Raw genomic sequence first — 23,562 nt, forward strand, 5'->3', positions numbered from 1 at the left:
ATACCTCTCCATTTTTACCAAAGGAAATAGTTCTTGCTTCCATATCTAATACGCATGTGATGAAATCTCCTTGAGTAAAGCTGGACAGAGTCAGAGTTTGTTCTCCATTGTGATAGAGGTTACCACTGTAGGCTCTATATAGCCACATATCTGAGGTAGTGCGATGGTTAAAATCATGTACCGGCCAGCGAGACACTCCTACACATGTGCCTTCATTGCCTCGATTCTCCTTCACAATGTAGAACTAGCAGGCAAAACAAAACAAATGGAAAAAAGTCAAGAATATGTATTTCAACACAATAAAGCACTGAAAATTTACCTTATGCATATTTATGTACACTTTTACCTGTTTTACTCAGAAGCTTTTAATGAATGAAAACTAATAAGCTAAAATCATGCCCTACCTCTAAAATGACATCTTGGTGTATAAGGTCAGTCATTAAGTCTTTAAAACTTAACCTACTAGTAATTAAGAAAACTGTACGTAAATACACAAAGATGAGGTGTTTTTCTCACTCAAAACATACACACCCAGAAGCTGGGTTACAAGAGCTAAAAACAGTATTACAGAAATAAGTAAGCTTTACTCCTAATGTTCACAGTGATTCACACAGATCCAAGTAAAAAAAGAAGTAAGAGTGCTATGTTCCAAGACTGTACTAACAAGGACTACAACTGTGTATGTATCTATAGTCCTAAAAAAAACAAAATAAAAATAAAAAAAAATCACTCCAGATGATGTATTAAAAGCTGGTCTTGTCAGTCAGGCTGATGCATCTTTTTGCAGGAAAAACAAATGTTTTATGAAGTGCCGTTACAAAGAAAAAAATTCAAAATCTACATATAGCAGCAGGTAACTTTTGCAAGACAATACACATATGTGCTGATTCTGGATCTCAGGGGCACGTACCATCACCTCTACAAGTACACAACACATATCCTGTCTCCAGTCTGTGTACTGAAATACACAAACGGCAGTGCGCAAAAGCAGCCATACACTTCACTTTGGATTGGCAATCAGAAAACTGTAGCACAATCTAGGTTGGAAAAGACCCTTAAGATCGAGTCCAACCACAAAACTAACACTGCCAAAATGTCATTTACTCAAGAATGTTGTCAGAAGGGGAAAAACATAGGTAACTGTTGGTTATAAATCATATTATATTTCTAAAACAAACTAAGAGAAGTTGAGAAATACACTTATGCAACCTACCTTCCACTGGTAACACCCAGAAGTAACTCCAGTGGATGCTAAGCCATATCCTTTCCCTCCACTTCCATGAGTTAGAATCTGCCCATTCTCCACTATGCAGCACTGAGCTTTCTCAGGGTCAAAGGACACTTCCTGTATGGGAAGATTCTCATCTTCATCTTCAGACTCTCCTTGCTTCTATCAGAAACAGGACAAAATGTCTGTGGTACATGTAACTCAGCTGCACTCAGTCAAGAGAGAAGGTACAAGCATCGTTACCTGTAGCTTCATCTCTTGTTCTTTCTCCTTTATTTGAATTGCATGTTTAGCCTGAGCTATTGGAGTCTCCCACATGCAGTCAGACAGAAGCGAGAATAATCGTTCAACAACCTGGGGTGTTAGAATATAATTCAGATAATTTGAAATCCAAGATGAAGACAACAAGTAATATCATATTGTTATACTTTGCTTTGCAGGTAGATATGTCAAAATATTTAGTGCTCTTAGATAAGCAAGTATCTTACACTGAGCCTCACTTGATTCGGACTCTGAACAAACCTATGAAACATTTAAAAGTTTAATGAGACTTTTTGAAGAAACAGGTGTAAAAGCTTATAACAAAATATAAAGACCTGAGCCATTTGATCGTCTTCAACACCAGATTCACAAGCAGGCAGTACAGCTTCTAGTACATGAAGTGCAAGAAGTCTTGTCCTCAAATTGCCAACCAAGGGAACTCCTAAAGATGGAACAATACACTAATAATCTGAAAATGACTTCTGCATCAGGCATACACCTACGATGCCAGCTGCATGCCACCAGTGCCCAATTCTCCAAAGCGTAACTTGTGTATGTCTACTGAAATTAGTTTCAGATGTTCACTATGTCACACATGGTCACTATGTCACACATGTTCTAACAGGACCTATTTTTAGGAACCATGCTACGGAAATGCAGGTAACAACTGAGCACATTTCGAAAAGACCATACCTGAGCAACACTTCTGAGAAGCAATGTTAAGAAGTACTTCTGTCCACTTTGGAGATGCCATTTTTGACTGAATTGCTTTTGAAGACACAACTCTACGTAGGAAAACAAGAAAGTCTCCCAAGTGCAATTCCGCTGCATGTTGCTTCCGGAGGGCAGCTAGAAAGTTTAGTTAAAAGTTTTCATTTACAACCTTATTAGCAGTCCTTGTTACTGGCAACAAACTCTTCTCTAAGTAAAAATACAACGATCAGTTATGACATGATGGCTGACTGTAGACCTTGGCTGGCTGACAGGCGCCCACCAAGCTGCTCTCCCACTTCTGCTCCCCAGCAAGACACAGCGAGAAAATTATTAAAAGCTTGTGGGTCAAGATACAGGCAGGGAGGTCACTCATCTTTTATCATCACGGGCAAAACAGACTCAACTTGGGGAAGATTAATTCAATTTATCGCCAGTGAAAAACAGAGGACAAAATCAGAACACCTTTCCCCCAACCACCCCTTCTTCCTAGGCTCGACTTTACTCCTTAACTCTTCCACCTCCCTACCCCCACGCAGAACAGGGGGACTGGGAATGAAAGGGGGTTGTGGCCATTCTGTAAAACTGTCTCCACTAGTCCTGCTCCCTAACGGGTCCTTCCCATGGGCTGCACTTCTCCAAGAATGCTCCACCGTGGATCCTTTTCCAGCCCTTCAGGAACAGACTGCCCCAGCGTGGGTTGCCACAGCTCCTGCACGGACTCTGCAGGCTGCAGCTTCCTTCCAGGCACAGCCCCTGCTCAGGCAGAGGCCCTAGTGCGGCTGGGGGCACAGCCTGCTGCCCCAAGGCCTTCCCCACCAGCTGCCACTGGGGAATCTGCTCCTCCTCATCCTCCCCCTCCTTCTGCACTGCCCTGGCTGCCTGCAAAGCTGTTCCTCGGGCATTTCTCCCACTCCCTCTCACACAGCTGCATTTTTTTACCCTTTCTTAAGACGTTCCCACAGAGGCAGCCCCCCCAGCTCTGTTTTGGAGCTGGCTGGAATAGGTTCTGGCTGACAGAGGGGTAAGCTTCTCCTTTCTCTGCACAGAAGCCACCCCTGCAGCACTTTCCCACTACCAAAACCTTGCTATACACAGTTGACACACAGGATTATTTATAAAAGTCCCTGTTAGAGAAAATGTAATCACTGGTTTCTAAGTATGTTTTTGTTTTATGGGGAATTTTGATGCAAAATACTGTACTTCCTCACACCTTAACTCGTATTCCAAGGCAGCTTTAACAAGAAAATGTTTGTGGCAAGACCTTATATCCTAATTTCTAATTAATTACCTTATGATTTCATCAGTCGTTGCATTATTTATAAGTGAACATCATTATAAGCACAACCAAAACCAAATGTACACCTAAAACCAAGCTACAATTAAAAATTCCTTCAAACACACAAGTTCCACAAAAATTCAAAATGCTCATTAAGGGACTGCAAATTATGTGAAGATATTAACACTTTAGAATACATTTTGTGGCAGATTTTTTAATATGACAGGGTAGGGTCAACCTTTTGCCATCCACTCAAAATGCAGAACTCTACAATACAAAGCAAGTACAATTTCCTGAATTAAGCTGTATTTATTTGCAGTTTAAAATTTAGATAATTAAATTCTTATGACAACGTTTATGAAAGACAGTACTTGCACTAACTCATTTTTTGAGGAAAAGTGTTCTTCTCCTCATTCTAAACCAAATGGAGTAATTCTTATTCTCAACCTGCTCCTACTTTTAAACTGCTTCATGGATCAAGTCTGCATGAATCTGAACCAAGCACAGCATTACTTGATGACTTTATTTAATCTGATTTACAGAGTTAAGAATTACCCAACAATAATCAAAATAGAGCACAGTGGGTGAGGGCCTCAGCATTCAGTGGTTTCTTCTATTATGTTTTCTGGTATTTCAAAATTGTAAGAGAAATGATGCAAGATAATTACCTCTGAAGTCTCTCTTCTCATTATCCACATTTGAATCTGCCTTTTTTGATTCTACTTCATCTTCCTCACCTTCCCCTTCTCCAAAGGAAGCCATAAGCATCACACCAGCCTGTGATAACAAATTCTTCAGCTGACTGCATAACAAATCCAGCAAAGACTGGACCACCTTTGGGCTCAGTTTGTCAGCATAGGTTCTATAAACACAGAGAAGTAAAAATAAAGAGTATTTGAGAGGTGATCCAAGGAACAATAACAAAAAGACACAACAGTAAACTCAGAGCAAGTGACAACTGGGCTTAATGCAGCACTAATTCTAATTCATTCTACTGCAGCAGGTTACTTTTCCTCCTCCTCCACCATACGCTTGGCAGATTATTCTTATCTGAACCCTCCTTTTCAGACATTTTAAAACTGTCCAATCTTTGGAATCAAAAGATACATTTCCAGTACTTTCTAGGGGAAAAAAAGAACAACTCAGTCAATGAAACATAATCCCATGGAAACTTCCAAAGATGGGGTGTTGTGTTTGGTGGGGTTTTTTGGGTGTGGGGTTATTGGTTGTTTTTTGTTACATAACAGATTTGACAGGTAAATGCAACATGGTGTATGAACTCTGAAATGAAGATGCATGTACTAAATATCAAATAATACTCTTCCTCCAAATACAAAATACTTTCTCCATTTTTTTTTCTTTACTGAGTTAAACTAAACACTTAAGTACCCATGCAATTTTCCCTGGTCTAACAGAGGCCAGTATTCCTCAGAAAATTACTTTATATTCTGAAAAGAGGCACAATGTACTACTCTGAACAACAACTACCACATTATCAGTACTGCTTTTACACAAATTACTTTTACACAGCAACAGAAGGCCTCATCATATCAACTTTATAGAGCTAGATACAAAGCCAAAATAGCAAAATGAGGAATACTGGAGTACAGTGTTTACAGACCAGAAAGTTCTAACTATTCTGGTCCAAACTCCTCAACAATATTTACCAGTTTTATGTGCATTTTTCTTATGAATAATGTGACTAGTCCTTTTCCCCCTCCCCCCCTTCACTCTTATACTTCTGAATAATATCTATTGTCCTAAAGCAAGCTCACACAAAATAAAAGTTATTTTTAAAGGGTGCTGAAAAGCTTAACAATTAAGTTTTCTGAAAGCAAGGGAGCATTCGATACTTACCCTGTGGTGATAGCGAGGATCTGAAGTAGTCTTGTACTGGCTACTTTCAAAGCTGTGCTGAGCTGAGAAATGCCGGTTTTGGGCAGCAGCTGCAGTGGCTGTCCTAGCATGGTGTCTGTGCCACACAGTTGAGAGAGCACATTCAGCAGACCAGTGGAAATGGCCAAGGAGACATCAACAGGTTGGTAATGTACGCTGAGAGCAAAGACTGTCACCAACAGAAGACGCTGTTGTGCTTCTACGGTTAAAATAAAGTTGTTTCAATTAATAAGCTGTTTAGAGTAAGAATACCAAGACAGAAGAACAGCAGATTATTTTTTAAATAAAACTTAATTAAATTATTACGTCAAGTTAGCCTCCTTTGTCAGACACTTCGAGGTAGTCTTTCTGATGTACTGTAGCCCCCTCTCTCTCAACGCAATTTCTAGGTCAAGGTTGTCTAAACAAGAATATAATGTGTCTAGTTTGTGATGTAGATGTCCTAAGGGTAAACCTCAAACCAGAATTTTCCCTCTACGGTAAGGATAACTGGGTGAAATACTTAACTGTCTACTTGTACTTTAAGTTGATTCTCAGCTTTTCTTTCAGTTCCATTTTAATTGTAAGTGAAAACACAAAACGATTCAGGTAAGAATGCTCATTAGGCTCTACCAACAAAGTGAATTATAGAAACCTTTTCTGCACTGAAGCTCTCAGTCAGTGCACATACAAAGTGCACAAAGAGTGCAGAGTTCCCACTATCCCTTAAGGATAGAGGGACACAGCAATACCTGGGTATGCACACAGCAACAGCCGGGTACAGAAGGACAGGAGAAAGGGCTTTCAAAACAAGCCAAATGCCCTCATCCTTGGATTTGGGTTTTAAAAAAAGTTCACTTGAACAAACGAAACAAGACTGGAGACTCTTCCTCTCTTCAGAAAACTGCTTACCCGTGAAAAACCTCAAAATCACTTTGAAGTGCCAAAGATTTTGGTGACTGTGGAAGGTTATGGTATGTAGAATAGAAAGGCTGACAATACTTAAAAGCATTAAAATAGAAAGGCCTAGCATCTGAAGGAAATTAAAACAGAAAAAAGTTTAAAAGCTTCTCTCTCTTTGGAAAAGAAGTCAGACAGATATACTTCAGTGAATTCTGGTCACTAGTATCAGGCTGCTTTGTTAAACACATAAGCCCTTGTACTGTGTATCAGAGGACATATTTTGCAAACATGTTTTTCACTTACCTATGTGATGCTTATTAGCTTGCAGAGCTCTTTCTAACGTAGCAGACAATTGCTGATAAATTTTGTGCACAGCCACCTGGATTTCAATTTGAATACTTCTCTTAGCTGCTCTGATACCATCCTGGGTCAAACAAACAAATCAGTATTTTAAGGACTGATACATTTTTGTTACCTAGTTATTGAAACAACAGAACCTATTAAAGTACATACCTGGTAGTGATGCAATCTTACACTCTCTCCTTTGGCACCTGCATGTCCTACAGTGCCCAAACCAAAGCAGCCAGCCAGAAACTGTAGTCTAACAGAAGTAAGCAATGAAGAAGACTGAAATCCTGGTACTTGACGGCTTCCCATTAATGGCACACTGCCTTTTTCCTCCATCCCTGATAGAAGCACTAAAATCTGATGAAGCGCTTCCAGACGAAGCTAAAAATAAAGGCAGGCAAAAGACAGTATTAAGTAGCAAGTATCCTTAGAAATTAGAATTAGATCATCTTTAACCTGTGAGAACTAATGAGATGGTTTATCATCAACGCTTTTTTTTTTTAGAAGGGAATTCTTTAAGTTTTCGTTTACAGTTTATTTACATAAAGTTACCAGTTCCAGTTAAGATACTTCAACAGAAGATAGGAAAAATGTCCTTAAAAGACAGAATTTGGACATTTTAAAAAAAAATTAAAAATTCATAAAATGAGCATAATGTATGAAGAATAAGAAAAGGCATTAAACTTACCTCAGCCCTCAGCTGCTGTTGCTCCATTGCAATTACTGATGCTTGTGGACTGGTGGACATACTTTCCTCTGGTTCCTTAAATCCTGGTGAATTTCCCACATCTCCACTTACAAAGCTGACAACATTTTCAATCAAAGTATGAACTCCAAGGGATCTTGAGAGATCAAAATCGGACTCAACAAATGAGTAGGAGGAAGTGTATAACCAATCCCTGCTGTGTTTCAGTCGAACCCATGAGTCACTTAAAGGTTCCACTTGGCTGTGTATTGCTCCTAAAGATACACATAATGAAGTCACATAAATTCCAGTTCACCAGGTAACACATTTTCACAGTAGGTGAAGACTGAACTGCTGCTATTCATACAGGCGGAAAATGGATATTCATGTTAATTATACCATGCATTAAGCAACTCAGAGCAAAAAACTTGATTTAAATTTACAGCAATTTCCCTAACGGGAAGGCTGTATTTCTTTTAATTATATTAAGCAATATTGCAACACGCTGCCAAGTAAGAAAACAAAAAGATAGAAGCCACTCAAACTGCTCAGCTTAAAGCTAGACCACTGAATAAAAATGCTTTGCAGCTAAATGACAAAACCGTAAAGAAAAGGTCTGCTACAACAGAAATTGTGCACTTTGGGTATTTATTTTGAGGTCTAACCATAAAATGAGAGTGTTTTTTTGTTTTATTCAAGCCATTGTATATTGCATAGTTTAGAAAAAAACACAATGTTATTTTAGATTAAATTTTTACAGAATTCATGGTTGCAGAAGGGAACAGACAATTTTTTATTTTAGACTAACAGAGAACATTTACTTTGTTATGATTCAAGATAAACAGATATATGTATATTAAATACTAATCTACAGCATGTGTTAGATATATATCTTTGTCACCTAGCAATTGCACAAGTCTGTTTTCAAGTGTTTCCTATTACATCAGCATGGCATTACACTACCTGAAACTTTACCATCACTGATAATTGAACTTCTTGAAATGAGCATCAGCCATCAATCTGCAGCATTGGAACTTAATTACCAGCATATATTTGATCTCACTTCCAAGAGTTTTACTAGAACTCTATCCCTGGCACAAATGACTGCAATGTCACTAAAGTCATCCCTTCATCAGCAGTTGACTGAGATGCATCAGTTAAATACCCATATCAAAACAGAAGTTACTATTTTATTATTTTGGTAAATGCTGTTAGCCAACTCAGAGCTATGCAAGGTACTACAACAGGGCAGACCCTGCTCAAAAAACCTTTGCATCTGTATAGATAGGTAACGTCTGGAGACCTGTGTGGAAACCTAATGTATGTTTAAATTAATTTCTAAATTTTAGTTTGCATTATCTTAAATGATCTACGTAGAATTTTAAAATATTAATCTCTCTTGCGCACAGTGAGCTACAGTTAAAATTCGGAGAATCACAATCCATTCACAGTACTCTTACAAATCTGCAGGGTAACACCCTCAAACATTATTAAACAGACATTTTCAGGAAAAAGTCACACAAATTCATCTGTTGAAAGCTTTCTTATATCAGCGAGGCTGAGTTCCAGCTGGATACTCATTCCAGGACCTACTTTAAACACTGCCTACCTGCAGCAGCTCTGTAAGCAGCTGCCCACAGGAACGAGGACAGACAGCACATCGGGTGCTGGCCTTGGGACAGATCCCCTGGCAGCCATGCTACACCATTCCTTTCCTGAGCTTTAGGTGAAATACTATTATTCTGTCAGCCAACATGCACCTCCAGGTCACCGTTTGCATCTTCACAGAACAAACATTCAAAATACTGTGAAATTTTGCTTTTCCTTTGTAAATTAGGTAGTTTATCTCCACTTAATTGCCAAAAAAATTAATTGTCTGAGCTATGAATTACGAAAACCTGTTCACATCGCACTTCCTTTGCTGTAAATAGTGTTCATGTGCCTGGTACTCCTTACACTTGCTACTAAACAGACTGCAGTGGCTTCAGTAAGAACCATCACAGTACTGAGGTTGTATTAGGTATTTGATAAAAATACACTACACAGACACACTATTTTGGACAATGCAAAGATTAAGTTTAAACAGTACTTTTCAAAGTGCGATCAAATTTCCAAATTTCTGCTGGGTTATGTAACACAGCAATGTTACCTGGTTTACAGAGAACAACCTATTTGGTCATGCTTACTATGAAAGGATTTAAAAGAAATTCTGTTAGTCAATTCTACACTTTGTACTTGGTGACAAGATTTAAAACAAAAGTCAAAACAGATACCACCTTACCCAAAATTTAATATTAATTCTTATACTACTTGTTTTAAAGCTCTCTATTAAAAACTAAGTTATATGCTGAAGTGGCAGGTAGAGAAACTTAAGGCAAATAGGACAGAGCAGAGTAACAGGGCGCTAACATACTCCATTTCATGTAGGAAGGAGTTTCCTAGCATACGCATGGTGAACAGAGGGCAAGGGAGAGGATAAATGAAGCCTCAGATTACCTACATGAAGCAGAGCTAAACCATTACCGAGTCTGCAAAACCCTGCCTACACAGCAACAACTATTTCAAAAGCCTCCTTAAGCCCTACAGTCTTGCAGCAGCGGGAGAGCTTAAGGCACCCCGAAGCAACATTAGCTTCCTATCCCCTACCTGTCCTACGCTACGCTGCTGTGAAGCACAGCACAGAATCAAAGAAACAAAAAGCAATTCCAATGTCTTAAATCATAAACTAAAGGAGACTTTTCATGGATTAATAGAACATCTGAAGAAAATTTCCTTGTGATAGTCAACAAATCTTACAAGAAAAAAAACCCCACCACCTATTAATAAAACCCTAAACTATTTCATATTTGACAAAAGATGTGGTCTTCACTAATAATTTTACAGATTAAATGTAAACCAGAGGTTGTAACTAAAAGTACAGAGTTTAAAAGTAAAGATGTCAGATGTCACAAGTAATGTACTTCAGAATTAAAAACGTTTAAGAATTAGGTCACACATCTGAAACAACGTAATTATTTTTTCCTTGAAGATGTTAAATATCAATAGAAGAATCAAAAGTACAATCGTATGTTAGAGCTTAGCTTGATTCTGTGTAATACCAATTACACAGAATTGATTGCAGCTTAGCACTTCCATAAGTCTCTACAATCATATGAACAGTTGCACATAAGAATAAACTTTAAGCTTACAGTACAAAAAAAAAGTTTACTTGTCCTTATAAGCCAGCTTGTAATAATGAGTTTTCTAAATGAATGTGGCACAGCTGCAATACACACTTCATAAAACAAAATATGTAGGGAAGCTATAGAGACAAAAAAATAAACATGCCATCAGTTACTTGCTTGAAGCTCTTCTTTTTTCTGGGGCTCAACTGGCCAAAAAGGAGTAAATACACTATACCACACAAGAATCAGAAGACAAAAGCAGACATTTGAAACAGAAAGTAACACATTCATAACATCACTTCCTCATATTATTCTGACTTAGACTTAAATATCAGCCTCACCTCAATCAATACAACAATATATCAAGCAGCAAAGTCTGGGGAAAAATATTTACTCTTCTTTTGCATTAGTACAGCCTAGGTAACAGACCTTCTAAATGCTCCACCTTCTTTTCAGGGAAGAAAAATATATGTCCCCTTTAACAGTTACATGCATATATCACGACATGTTTACATCCCTTACTCAAGCATGGTCTGTTTCAAAATGCAGAACTCATTATTACAGATACACAAAATTATTTCAGTTTAACTTGGATTTCATTTAAGTTGTTGCTTTTTTCAGAGTTGTGCAATTGTGTTAGTAAAGTACTACAGTACACACAAGTCCACTGAAATTCTTTGTTAATTCTGAATAAAGATTTATGTGAAGTAAGAAAACCCAAGACTGGAAGACTCTCATTTATCCGTCTGTAACTATGTTTATGATCGCACTGCTAAATATGCATTCTTTACTGTTAGGTATCTAATGCAGCGTACAGTATCCCACAGGTACTGTACAGGATAGGTGTAACATTCCGAAGTATCCTCTCTGTATCTGCAAAATTGAAAAAGGTTAATCTAAGCAACAAAAAAAACCCCAAGGGTTTAGATATGAGGGGAAAAAAAATAATGTGTTCATCACCCCTTAAGGGAAAAGTATTAAAAAATACTTTTTTTCTGCAGGAATGGAAGGAGAAGTTTATTAATTGAGAAATAACTAAATAACAGCAAAATAACAGCGAAGAACAAGATACTCAAAGGATCCTCAGGCAGTCGTATTTCTGAACAGATACAAACATGAAGGAAGAAGGCAATTAAAGACTGTAATGACTGCCTAAGATGCTGAGTAAAAAGAGAATGCTTTCCTTCCATACTCATCAGCAAGACCATAGGAAAAACTTACTGTATTAGTAGTCTTTCTACTGCTAGTTTTCTATATTGCCATTTATGAACAGGAACAGCTTTTGTACCTTAAAACATCAAGCTAAAACCAATAGCAAGATTCAGTTATTGAGGAAGTATGATCTGAATTTTGACTAACGAGTTGCTGCATTCAATAAACAGTTCTAAAACAGGGGTCCTCAAACTTTTTAACCAGGGGGCCGGTGTGTGGATGAAGTGGCAGGCAGTCATCTGCAGCTCCTTGGTTCCCCCCCGCCCAACCCCTGGTGGGGGGGTCTGTAAATACCAGGGGCCGGATTGAGGACCCTGGGGGGCCATATCCAGCCTGCGGGCCGTGGACCCCTGTTCTAAAACAAGCCAATCCACTCCCCTGAGAATTACTCTTGCCTGTTACAAAAGAACCACTCACCAGTACCCCACACGCACATTATTTTCACAGCTTTGCAAGGATCAAATACTCTGCATATAATACAGCTGAGGATAAATCAACCCTACAAAAACTCAGCTGGAAACACCATGTGTGGCCACAGTTCTGTTACAATCCAGTAAACTGGTTAAGAGATGGGAGGAACCTCACACCCATGTATTAAGGGATTTTTTTGGGGTGAAAATTCCCTTAAGTTTCCAAAATAGCACAGCCTACAGGAAAAAAACAATGATTATAGAAGTAAAAAACCTTGCTTTCCATTTAACTCTGCTTGTCAACTTCCTTCACACAGTTTATGAAGAACATGCTTAAGAGAACAAATACTTTCAAGGGACTGCTGCAAACTGCAGTAAGGTATTATTCTAAAAAACACACGTAGAAGGAAACATGATTGATTTTATTGAATAATAAACTTCAAGTGAAAGAAATGAGATGTGGTTCCTATGGCTCTTCTGTAAGACTCCACTCGTTCTTTCCCAGCTAACGCTGCCAACTCTATAGTTCAAGACCACAAGAAGTCGAAAAGTTCAGCTCTGAGTCCCTTAAAGCAACAGTGGTTACTGTTGTTTTGTAGAAATAGGGACAAGATAAAAACAGGAGGCTTCACTTTATGTTAACTGCAATCAGAGAAGTGTTTCCCACGTATACTTCTGTTGTAATGCAAAACTATCCTCTGCACTCAAAATAGAGATCTTCTCTAGCATCTATATGGCACACAGGTTTCCCTTCTCTCCTCCTCCTCATTTAGTGAAACATAAAACCTTCCACATCTTCCACTCAAAAGCAGATCATATGGAGAAGTCCTAGGAACACAAGGTAAAAACATGAATATGGAAAGAACATGTAAAAAAAAACCCTAACACAGAAATATGCCACTTGTTTCTCACAAAAACATCTAATGGTTGCTTCAGGGAATCTGACTTCAGTGGCACTTAAAAGATACAGCTGGAGAACATACTGCAGCACAATGCTGTATTCTTCTGTAGGTCATTCTACAGCAGTTTACTTGCCACAAACAGGAAACTAGGCTTTTGCTAATTCTTCCATCCTTAACAAATGTAGCAAATACAGATATAAATGTAGCTCATCTGATGGAATGACTTAATCCCTTTTGCCAGCAACTCTCGATGAAGCACAGCATAATGTGAATATGCTGTAAGAATTTAGATTTCTCCTATTCTTCACGCTGAGGTTAACAGTGAACATAAAGGTCCCCTTCATTAGTCACAGCGTATCACAAGACTGAAGATGAAACTGCAGGAGCTTTACCAGTCCAGACATCTTTGATAGGCACTGCAGTATCTCTAGCACTTCAGTGTGCTGGTTACAAGGGCTGGACAATCCAGAATGGCTGCAAGTTACTTCACCGAACACTGGGGCATGCTTCAGTTCTAGAAGGTAACCAGGATTCACAAAACCAGACACTTCATAAGAAACGGAAGACCTTAGATAGCACCAAGCTGAACAGCTTGTTCTCTGGATCACACAGATCTTTGTAGATCTCCTTCTGACCTTGACCTAAGTGTCAGGAATGCCTTCCTGAAAATGAACCCTGCATTCAATGGATGAGTCTGATAATGGGTACCAACCAAAACTGTCATATAGATCATCCAGCACAAGCAGAAAAGTTTTCATTATTGTATGCTGACTAACTTCCAGTTGCCAAAACCAGGAAAAAAAATATCTGTAAGCACCAGGGGGGTCTTCCAGTACCAGAGAACAGGTATCAGTACATGTGGTCACAGTGTTCAGTTTGCAAAAGAGCTAGCTACGTGAGATTCTTTAGGTTCTGACCAACTGCATTTACCCCTGTTTCTCCTCAGTGTTACACACCTCATCCAGAACCTTCTTCCATAATAAAATGCTTCTATAGACCAGTCGGTCAGTAAAGTCTATTCTTGCATTATTCCTCAGCTCCTGGAGCCCATGATCAGAACCACCTCATCAGTCTAACCAACAGCTCAGGAACCGCAATCCGTAAGGTATATTGTACCTCAGATCCACCCCTAACCCAAGATGATTTCCTGGATTACTTTTACAATATAGAGGAAAGGAAGTACAGAGTTCCATGTCAGATTAATGGCAAAGCTAAAAATGGTGGCTTCAAAGAATATACTGCACATCAGAGTGCTGACAGAGACTATCAGATTGAACACGGAGAATGCCAGCAGCCCTAGCCAATTTTTTTACTTGCTCAACTGATTCAATTGATTATCCATGTACAAAGAATTCCTTTCCACATCATTTACAAATTGAAGTGTAATGGGCGCTGCCAGTGGTAGTTTGCTTCACAATTCCAAAACACTTTTAAAAGCAAGCAACTTCTCTGCTTAATGAAGAAGACTGTTAAACTAGAACTCTTACATTACCTAACAGTATTAAGGCTTCTGTAATTAAGGCATATTGTAACTCAACCTAATTCTTGTTAACTTGTTCCCAAGATTTTTACAGATACAACAGACCTAAGTCGTGATTCTAGCAGAGACTCTGTATCATCCAGAGTGAAGTGGGACTTTTCTCCCTCCGCTACCTTCTGTGAAGCAGCTCATTGAGATTCCCACAATGAAGCAGCAACAAAAAGTATAAAAGCTAAAAATTTCATTTATATTGGAGCAATGGAAAAAGTGGTTGCTTGGTTCTGTAGGTGTGCTGGTGTCGAGAGGATAGAAAAATTCAAGTGGTATTTTCTGGATGAGTTCTCCATGTTCAAGCACATTTTATGGTAAAAGTTCATTGTTAGCACAAGAATAGTGTTCCACTTGAACATCTCTGCCAATTTTTCATTCCTGAAGTCACATGAGGGAAAACAGAATGAAAGTTCCCAATTCACTTGACCTCACAGAAATCCTCACTTGCTTCAAAAGAGCACTGCAATTCTAGATACGAGAATAGTTATAACCTAGGAAATACTATAACCAAGCCACAAAGCAACAGAACTTAGCACAACAAACAGTAGGCAATAATAATTTTAAATGTTGTTTTTAAATACTTAGTTTAACATCCTGATTGCCATTATGTAATGTATTATACTGCAAGCACATTTTAACTTAAACACTAATGTATTTATCAGGTCAGTATTCAGTAGGTAAACAATAAAACTTACCCCTCTTTCTGTGTGAAGAAGCCAAATCCAAATCAACGTTTCGTCTTCCACTCTAGATTGAAAGATTAATAAAAGCCTCATTTCTTTACATGAACATATGTGGCACAAAATATTTGAGTATTTAAAATACATCTCTCACGTGTGACAGTGAGAAAGTTAATACAGTTGTTATAATTTCAATCGGTTTCCTACCATTATTACTTTCTCTTAACAATGGTCGCTATTAGAAGAGAAACTAAGGTACTGAAACACAGTACTAAACATATGTTGAAGATGTACTTCCCACCTAAATACTATGTTGACAATCCCTAAATACATAATGCTAGTTTACTTACCAATGAATAACCTTCCTCATCTGATTCTGGCTGAGACAAATCAGATTCACTTCTTGACTTAATCAGTCTGTAGTTTGAGTTTGCATGGATTGAGCGACTTTCTGCAGTAAGACTTTCACTCCTGCTTCAGGTGCATGCACATTCACACGCACATGCACACACACAGGAAGAAAATAGTGACATTAGGAAAAAGTAAGAGTTGGTAGTAAAATTTAGCTGGTACCACAGTTTTATTTGGGATCAGACTATCACAGAACATCACAAGACCACACCAGAGAGCAAAAAAAAGGTCTGATGACTTCAGTTATTATGCTTATAAAGGGTATTCATAAACTGCTACTTCTTAACACCCTTATTGGTCAGCTGAACAAACAGCAACCTCAAATGAGTGACCATTCAATTGCCTTGGTAGGTGTTTCATACAGCATACAAAACCACTTCTCAGCTGAGAGGACAAGAAAACAGGGACAGATAAATGGGTGAAAAAGCACTGAACTTTTTAAAAACCCACCCATAAAATACATCCTAAAGTTGATACACTGAACATGAAAGCCACTTTGACAAACAGAGGCAGCCACCCATGATTTAGGCACTAGATTTCCAGAAAGAGGCAAAAAGAGTAAAAGGGTACTGAAAGTATATAATCTCTCTCTGAACTCCCCAACAGTATCTTCATTTAAAGTATCAGAGTAGAGTTTCTGTACACTAGAATCTTAAGCAGACTCATGAGTTCACTAGTAGTACCAGCTACACAATTCCTGTGTTATATTCTAATACACACAAAGTTCTCTCAAATAAAAGTTTAAGTTACCAAGTTTAGAATAAAACTGTTACCAAGAATATCCCAGGTTATGAAAATTAAAAGACATCAGGTACTACTTACACTAAATTATACACTTCTCCAATTCAATGAGCTGTCTTGGCTTTATTTTGCTATTCTTCTGTATCTAACAACAGTGTCTTACACATGCCAATATGTTAGGAATATTTATAAAAATCAAATACAAATGGCACTTTTTTCACAATAGGCTTTGAAACTTTTGCTTTTAAACATATCCTACAAATATTTTTTGGAGTCTACTATGTAGAATATTGGTAAAGTTAAAGAAAATATAATTATGGTAATAAAAAATCCAAACACACAAACAAATTTTAGGAAAAAAATAAGAATTTTTCCAATTGCCTCAGATTATCTGCACAGGACTTCAATACTATCTATCATTAAGCCCAACTCTACAAAGTGAATATGGTCTACACAGAATAAAACTCTTATTAAGGTTTAGTTAACGTGGACAAAGAAAATTGAGAAAAATCACTGTTCTCAACAAAAGCATAAGGTTGCTCTAAGCAAAAACCTTCTTCTAAAAAAAATTCTAAGAATCCTCAGAGGAAAACTGAGGTTATTTAATCAATTGTTAAGGAAGAAGAGTTAACTCTAAGAAGTAAGCAAACCTCACCTTGTCATGAGTCCAATCCCTTCAGGTGTAGTAGAGGGAGGCTGCTGTAACTGTCCCTCCTCCCTTCGTTTCTGCAGCTCCTCAATAACAGGGCTGACTCCCAAGATCAACAAGGCACATCTGTGGATCACAGAGTTGCATGCAGCAGTATACACATCCTGACCCTCTGTCAGATCAGTGCTGATTCTTCGTTCCTGCTGAGACTGAGGAGGTGGATCATCAAGTCTAGTCCCTGTCCCAGTGTTCATCCTATCTCGATCCCGACTGCGAGCTACTTCACGGGCTGATAGGAAACATTGAAATATTTCTGTAACATGCAACACAAAAAGAAGGTCTTAACTTCTAGACAAAGCTACACAGCTTGAAATATTCATCTACATCTTGGGCCAAGAACTGGCCCACTACAAACAACAACAAATATTTTTCCAACAGTGAAAGAATACATTAATAATACAAAGCTATAAAAGAAGTCATGCAAACAGGTTAAACGAAGCATTTACACAATGTTAAGCTTAAAATGAAGAGGACAATGCAATTTGACAGAACACTAAACGCTTTCAGTGTCTTACTGCAACCCAACTCCTGTTTGGATAGCATCAAAGAGAAAGAGATTATTTCATGTTTGCTTTTTAGCAGATGTATATAACTAATGTTTCTGTAAATCTGTATTCCAGACACCAGCATATCTGCAACTCAATACTGAAACAGTTTCAGGCTTTTGTTAGCTTCAGTCAGTACGATGAAGATCCCATGAAAATTCTCAGCCTTCCCTTTGCTTAATTCTGCCGTTGTCTTAGGTGCCAGATTTGTCTAAAGAAGCTGTGTGAGAGACTATATCATCACTGCCCAAAGAGCTACAGCTCTCTTGAATTAATAATTTTGAAGATTCAGTTCCCCTTTGGAAAGGCAAAGGTGAACCTAAACACTTCCTTCAAAGACACTAATAGTCAGAAGCAGCAAGGCAGCAAGGACATAAACTAAACTCTGCAGGTGAGGGTCTGCTTCCCTTAGGATTTCTAGTAACAGAGTCATCATCACCTTTCTCCACATAACATTACTGGTCTGTCTGGATATTTCTGGATACATCTCCTTTATTGTACCCAGAAACCCTGTCCAGGCAGCATTTGAGAACGCCAGCATTTGCCCAGGATAACTGCATATCAAGCAGCAAAAGTACATAGCATCTACTGAACACGTAACACACAGGTAACACCTTCTAGAGCCATATATCATTTCATGGACGTGCACTTCTATTCCACGGTTCACTTTCAGGAAAGCCTACTGCACTGTGGAGGTAATAACACATCATATAGAAACTCAAGGTGTAACATACATTGTGGCCTACAAGATCCCAAACAGGAATATGGGAGTCCTAATGGGGAATAGGGACTATAAACACTGTCAGCAAAACAGTGATGACAGCAGAGGCTGGAAAAAGAAAAACATTCTAGCGGTATTCGGAGGAACAATATTTGGAGAAGAAAAAAAGTTATGTATCTATGGAAAATATTTCAAGTCAGCCCACTTTATTTTTTAAGCTACACACATTCTACGGTAATTTTTTAAGATATTTCTGTCTTTGAGGACACTATAGTAACAATAGAAAAAACAACTGAGTGTGACTGTACGTTGCTTGAGTAAAATTGGAAAAACTAAAGATTAACTACCCCACTGAACCTGACTACAAACCCAAGTCACTATAACAAGTTTGTGAAGTTCACCTTTTTCAAGCTATCTTCTCAAGAATTGAACAAGTTTTTTAGAAAACCCGTGAGAAAGTATTGTAAATACTGTTAAAAAACACTGACTGAAACCGCTGCATTTTTCATAGATTCAAGAAAATCAAAGGTACAACTGAATGCCAACTCAGTCAGTACACTGTTATGAACAGCATTTTGCTCCTGAACTTCAGGATAATATAACCCATTAAAGCTTACTACATACAAGAGTAACACATACCAACACAGTAAAAATTCTATATGTAAATACTGATGAAAACTCAGAGATCTATTGAACAAAAGTTTAGAGAAAACAAGACGAAACCTATTAGTCTTGTAGACAGTGCATATAAAAATTGTTGGTATATGTCAGATGCCCTGAGAATTGCCCATAAAGGCAGTCCACTTGCCTGGTATTCACATTCCCTTGCATCAGACTTTTCTGACCCAATTAAAGCACTGCATCATTTTATAAAAATAAACTTCTTATAATGTTTATGCAGACAAATCTTTCATAATGGTTTAAATAATTTCTCCATTTTACCTCAGGAGAAAAATATATTGTCCTTCCAAAGCACATTACGTTACTAACACACGTAACTAGTACTTACTACCAGCTGTCATAACTTCATGTTCTCTTTCCTCCTCTTCATCTTCTTGTTCTGGGTGTCCTTCTTCTCTATCGCGTTCTGCCTGCTCCTCCATTTCTGCTTCTTCATCAATTGTACGAGTAAAAGAATGTTCTTGAGTATCAATATCGGCAGATTCTTGGTTATCTAACATCTTGATTAAAAAAAAATATTTATACAGTGAAATTAACTCTCACCAAAATAAAAGATGAACATAAAGGATATAGGTATCTAATAAGTTTTTTTCTATCAAAAAATTGCTCTTGATATTGTGGGAAATAAATAGACAGCTGTTTACATTCAAAGCTTTAAATACCCAAGTTGGAAAATTTAGTTTTCCTTTCGTAACCATTACTCAGATTATTTGCAGAAAAATGTCCCCTTTTAATGCTTACTATTGCCAGACTTTGACACTTCAGCATCAAAGCATTTAGTAACCACATGCTGTTGCCTAATAAAATTTTCTCACTTTAAAAAGAACACAAATATGATAAAACTTACTTCAATGGACAAGATTTTGTTAGCGTTACCCAATATGTTCCCATTTTCTTTCTTAACAGTTCTGAACTTGCAGTTCTTTCCTCCCTTTTATTTCAATGAAATTAAATAGATGTACACTCCAAGATCAAAGATTAGCATATAAGGCGCACAAGAAAAATAACAATCTTCGAATTTTAATTTTAAAAATCTTTTTGATTGAGTAGATATATTTTGTTTGATGCTTTCCTTAATTTGAGCATGTAAGAGCTGACCAGCAAAATACTTACTACCCAAAAGACAATTTTCCAATGTAGGAAACAGCTTTAGACAATCTGAAGAAGGCAAAGTTTTAAATATAAAACATACAATTACATTAAAGGTTTTAGAATACTTCGGAAGGTAACTAACCATACAACTCTTGGGACATACACATCCCACCAGCATAATTCACCTGCCCTCTCCTGTCAGTTTTCTGTTCCAAAAAAACAGAAGGTCCTGGTAGCAGCAGAGGTGGCACCTCTTATTTGCTCTCATCATTCTATCATTAAGCCCTAATAAAATGATTCAAAGTTGCCATCACGCTAGTTCCAGGCCCAGTCTTATCATGTCTAACATCCACATAGGGTTGACAAGGACAAGTCGCCTTAAAGTAATGTTAGGACTAAGAAAATAAGCTGGCTGGGGAGGAAGGAAAAAGGGGTAAGGCAGGGAAGGGGAAGACACGAGGTACAGAGAGGGCAGAGATCAGAGGCCCAGCCAACTCGGTTGGTTCGGGAAGGGCAGCCAGGCTAAGCCGTGGCCTTAGGCACAGCTGAGCAATCTACACCTAACTTGCAGGCTTCTGTGATCCAGCGCACCAGCGCGATGTTTACAGGGAAAACTAGGGCTCAGGCTGCGCTTGAGTCAAATATTGTCAATCAATCATTTGCTTCAACTGATTTAATACCGCAAGTACTACAGATTAACAGACTCTATAATTATACATTGCCTGTTTTAATCTGGGAACTCCTGCAAGTTTTTCAACGAGATAGAACAAAAATACTAGCAACATATATGAAACTAACATTCAGTAATACTTTCTTAAAACACCGTAAAGCTTGAAGAACTGAAAAGAGATATACAGTCTTACCCATCTGTCTCTTGAGGATGATCTAGTCTGGATAAGTTCCATGTTCTTGCAGGCAAGCAAGCGACTCCGAACTTTATATACACAACGGTATACTTCTGCCAAGGCTTTGCCAGGCTGGTACCTACACAAAAGAGACCCAAAATGGAAAATGTCATACAAACTTTCTTTTAAAAATTTAAGCTGAACTCTTAAAAGCAGCTTTAAGTTACTTGCCTGCTCTCACCACAAGCTTGACTAAGTAAACTTGTATGTTTCAGAAGAGCAGCAAGAACAAATCTGGACACAGTATCTAGGAGTGATTCATTACTTAAAGTTGCAGTATCCCAATCTGAAAATAGAAAGGAAATGAAATGGCTACTGGAAAATATATTGTTTGTTGGAACAATGACATTATAAAAAAAATCTTCATCCATTTCAATCTTTCAAAGTAGAAGTAGTTTTAATGTTTATTGATGCCAAACTTATTTCTTCACTCATAAATACACAGCTTCAGACAAATGTGTTTTCCTCTGACAGTTAGCCAAGGGCATCCACACGAATTGCCACCAGGGACTCAAAGATCCGAACCAACAATACAACCCCTCTTTCAAGCAAGGATACTGAACTGGAGGCTCTTCGCTTGACCTAGGCCACTGATCTACATGGAACTTGTTTAGAAACACACCATATTTGAGACTTCCTGCTCTTTTACACGAGGTTGAAACCACATTCAAAAATCGTTATGCAGACTCACTTTTTCTCCGGTAGGAAAGCCACCTATTAACACTAGGACAAGCTTCACTACTAACAAGAGACATTTTCAGGTCTCAATATTAGGTTAGTCCAGTATTTCAGCAGCTAACTTTTTAATTCGAAGTAATTTTTCCCTATTTTAAAAGTACCATTATGAAAATAATATTTTTCTGCTATAAAATAGCCGAACTACCAAGCAAACCTCCACAAGGCACTATAATTTTTCACGAAGGGAAAAAACCCCAACCCCTACCATCCAAGCTCCTTACAACTATCTTCACAGTATTTTTTTAAATTAATGTTAACTATGAATCCCTGCAAACTGCTGCAGAAATCCTATAAACTTGCATGCCCAGAGTTTAATCTAACATACCTGCTCCTCAGCAAGTACTACTACTTTGTATTTGATATGGTGTTAACTGCCACCATACAACTTGCAGTCTGCTTGCATTGCGAAGAGAGCAGAACCACATGAACTTCTGAAAAACCCAATTCCATAACCAAAGTAACACATATGGCCTACTCATCTCAGATTTGCCAACAGACAACCAGCATTTTTACTGGAATTCACACTTCTGTGGAATTTTGCAAGAGAATTCTCTGTGTTGCTCTCAGCAGGCACACACCACCATTTGCTATCATCTTGATCTGGCCTAGCTTGGCCAGAGCTACAGACAACCACCTCTGGATCCAGCAGAGTTACAGTACAACCTTAATGCTTAGTGGACCTCATTAAAACAAGACCTGGGAAGCTTGAGCAGAAACCTAGATTTTAGGCAACAAGCATGAAGAACCATTACTACTGTGAGGCCAGTCCCCCAGAGACTTGGAAAAGAGATGATTACTCCTTCATATTGCGATCCTAACCATTTAGCAAAGTACTCTGCTGCCTTCCCCCATTGCCTCCCCATCAAATGTTGCTTTTAATTCCGAGTTTCACCCTGCTCTACTAGGAAAACAGAAACACCAACAAGGGAGGTAAACAAACAAGAGTCTCTCTTTTTTCTAATTTGGAGGGAAAAACGAACACTGAACTACTGTTTTGCCAATCATGGAATCAACATCCAAAAAGTACGTAACAAGAAAAAGCAGAAGAAAAGATCCTGAACATGAAAATAATTTAAGTTTGATATCACAGAATCAGAAGTCATTGGCAAAGAAAGACAGATTCTGCTAGACATGAAGTTGAAGCATGCAATATGGCTTTACACCACATACACACATTGTCAACATCTAACCTTTACTAACAGCATAGTCATTGCATACTGATCCAAAGGCTTCCTGCTGGCTCTTTGTACAACCCAAGGCCAAAATCAACGTAGACTGTAATCTCAGTCTCAGCTTATAATCAAAGGGCTTCTGTTTCCTCATTTCCAGATAGGGCACTTCCAGTAAGGAGCTCATGCATTTGTCTAACAGAAGGGGAAATACCTAAGAATGGAACTCCACACACTGAGGATTACAATCATCTATATAAAAAGTGTGTAAACCAGCTTTCACTCTCCATTTTTAAAGAAAACTAAAATCAAGACATCTCATTGTCCAACTAGAAACTCACATTACATAGGAATAAAGTGACTCAGCGTTACAATTCATGTAAAACCACTGAAGATTTAGGGGGTATTATCTAACTCTGCTTCAATAGCATAATCCTGGATCATTAGTTCTACCTGAACATACTCATTACCTACAGTTACTGCATGGACTCATTTCAAATACTAGGTCTTGGAAATAAGTTTGAAGTAGTCTATTCAGGATCAGAGGAAGGAGAGGTGAACTAAGAGAAACAGGCCACAGAGAAAGCAGCAGCGGTGCATTATTCCAATAGGAAGGAATGACTAGAAAATACTAATGCTGAGTCCTGTTAACAGTTCCGGC

General features: G+C 38.1%; 1 protein-coding gene across 1 annotated transcript in view; it reads right to left on the bottom strand.

The window, feature by feature from the left end:
* HERC1 (HECT and RLD domain containing E3 ubiquitin protein ligase family member 1) overlaps positions 1 to 23,562 on the bottom strand; it is a 109,841-nt gene that overhangs the window by 42,017 nt on the left and 44,262 nt on the right. Inside the window, 19 exon segments of the mRNA XM_037396088.1 lie at positions 5 to 244; positions 1,214 to 1,390; positions 1,472 to 1,582; positions 1,825 to 1,931; positions 2,183 to 2,338; positions 4,148 to 4,341; positions 5,337 to 5,574; positions 6,561 to 6,681; positions 6,771 to 6,986; positions 7,294 to 7,565; positions 15,205 to 15,256; positions 15,540 to 15,660; positions 16,997 to 17,303; positions 19,326 to 19,497; positions 20,953 to 21,073; positions 21,166 to 21,280; positions 22,923 to 22,941; positions 22,943 to 23,019; positions 23,022 to 23,096. Of these exon segments, the coding sequence (XP_037251985.1) occupies positions 5 to 244; positions 1,214 to 1,390; positions 1,472 to 1,582; positions 1,825 to 1,931; positions 2,183 to 2,338; positions 4,148 to 4,341; positions 5,337 to 5,574; positions 6,561 to 6,681; positions 6,771 to 6,986; positions 7,294 to 7,565; positions 15,205 to 15,256; positions 15,540 to 15,660; positions 16,997 to 17,303; positions 19,326 to 19,497; positions 20,953 to 21,073; positions 21,166 to 21,280; positions 22,923 to 22,941; positions 22,943 to 23,019; positions 23,022 to 23,096 (2,891 nt within the window).

Source organism: Falco rusticolus, chromosome 7, assembly GCF_015220075.1.
Source record: "Falco rusticolus isolate bFalRus1 chromosome 7, bFalRus1.pri, whole genome shotgun sequence".
NCBI classification, from domain to species: Eukaryota; Metazoa; Chordata; class Aves; order Falconiformes; family Falconidae; genus Falco; species Falco rusticolus.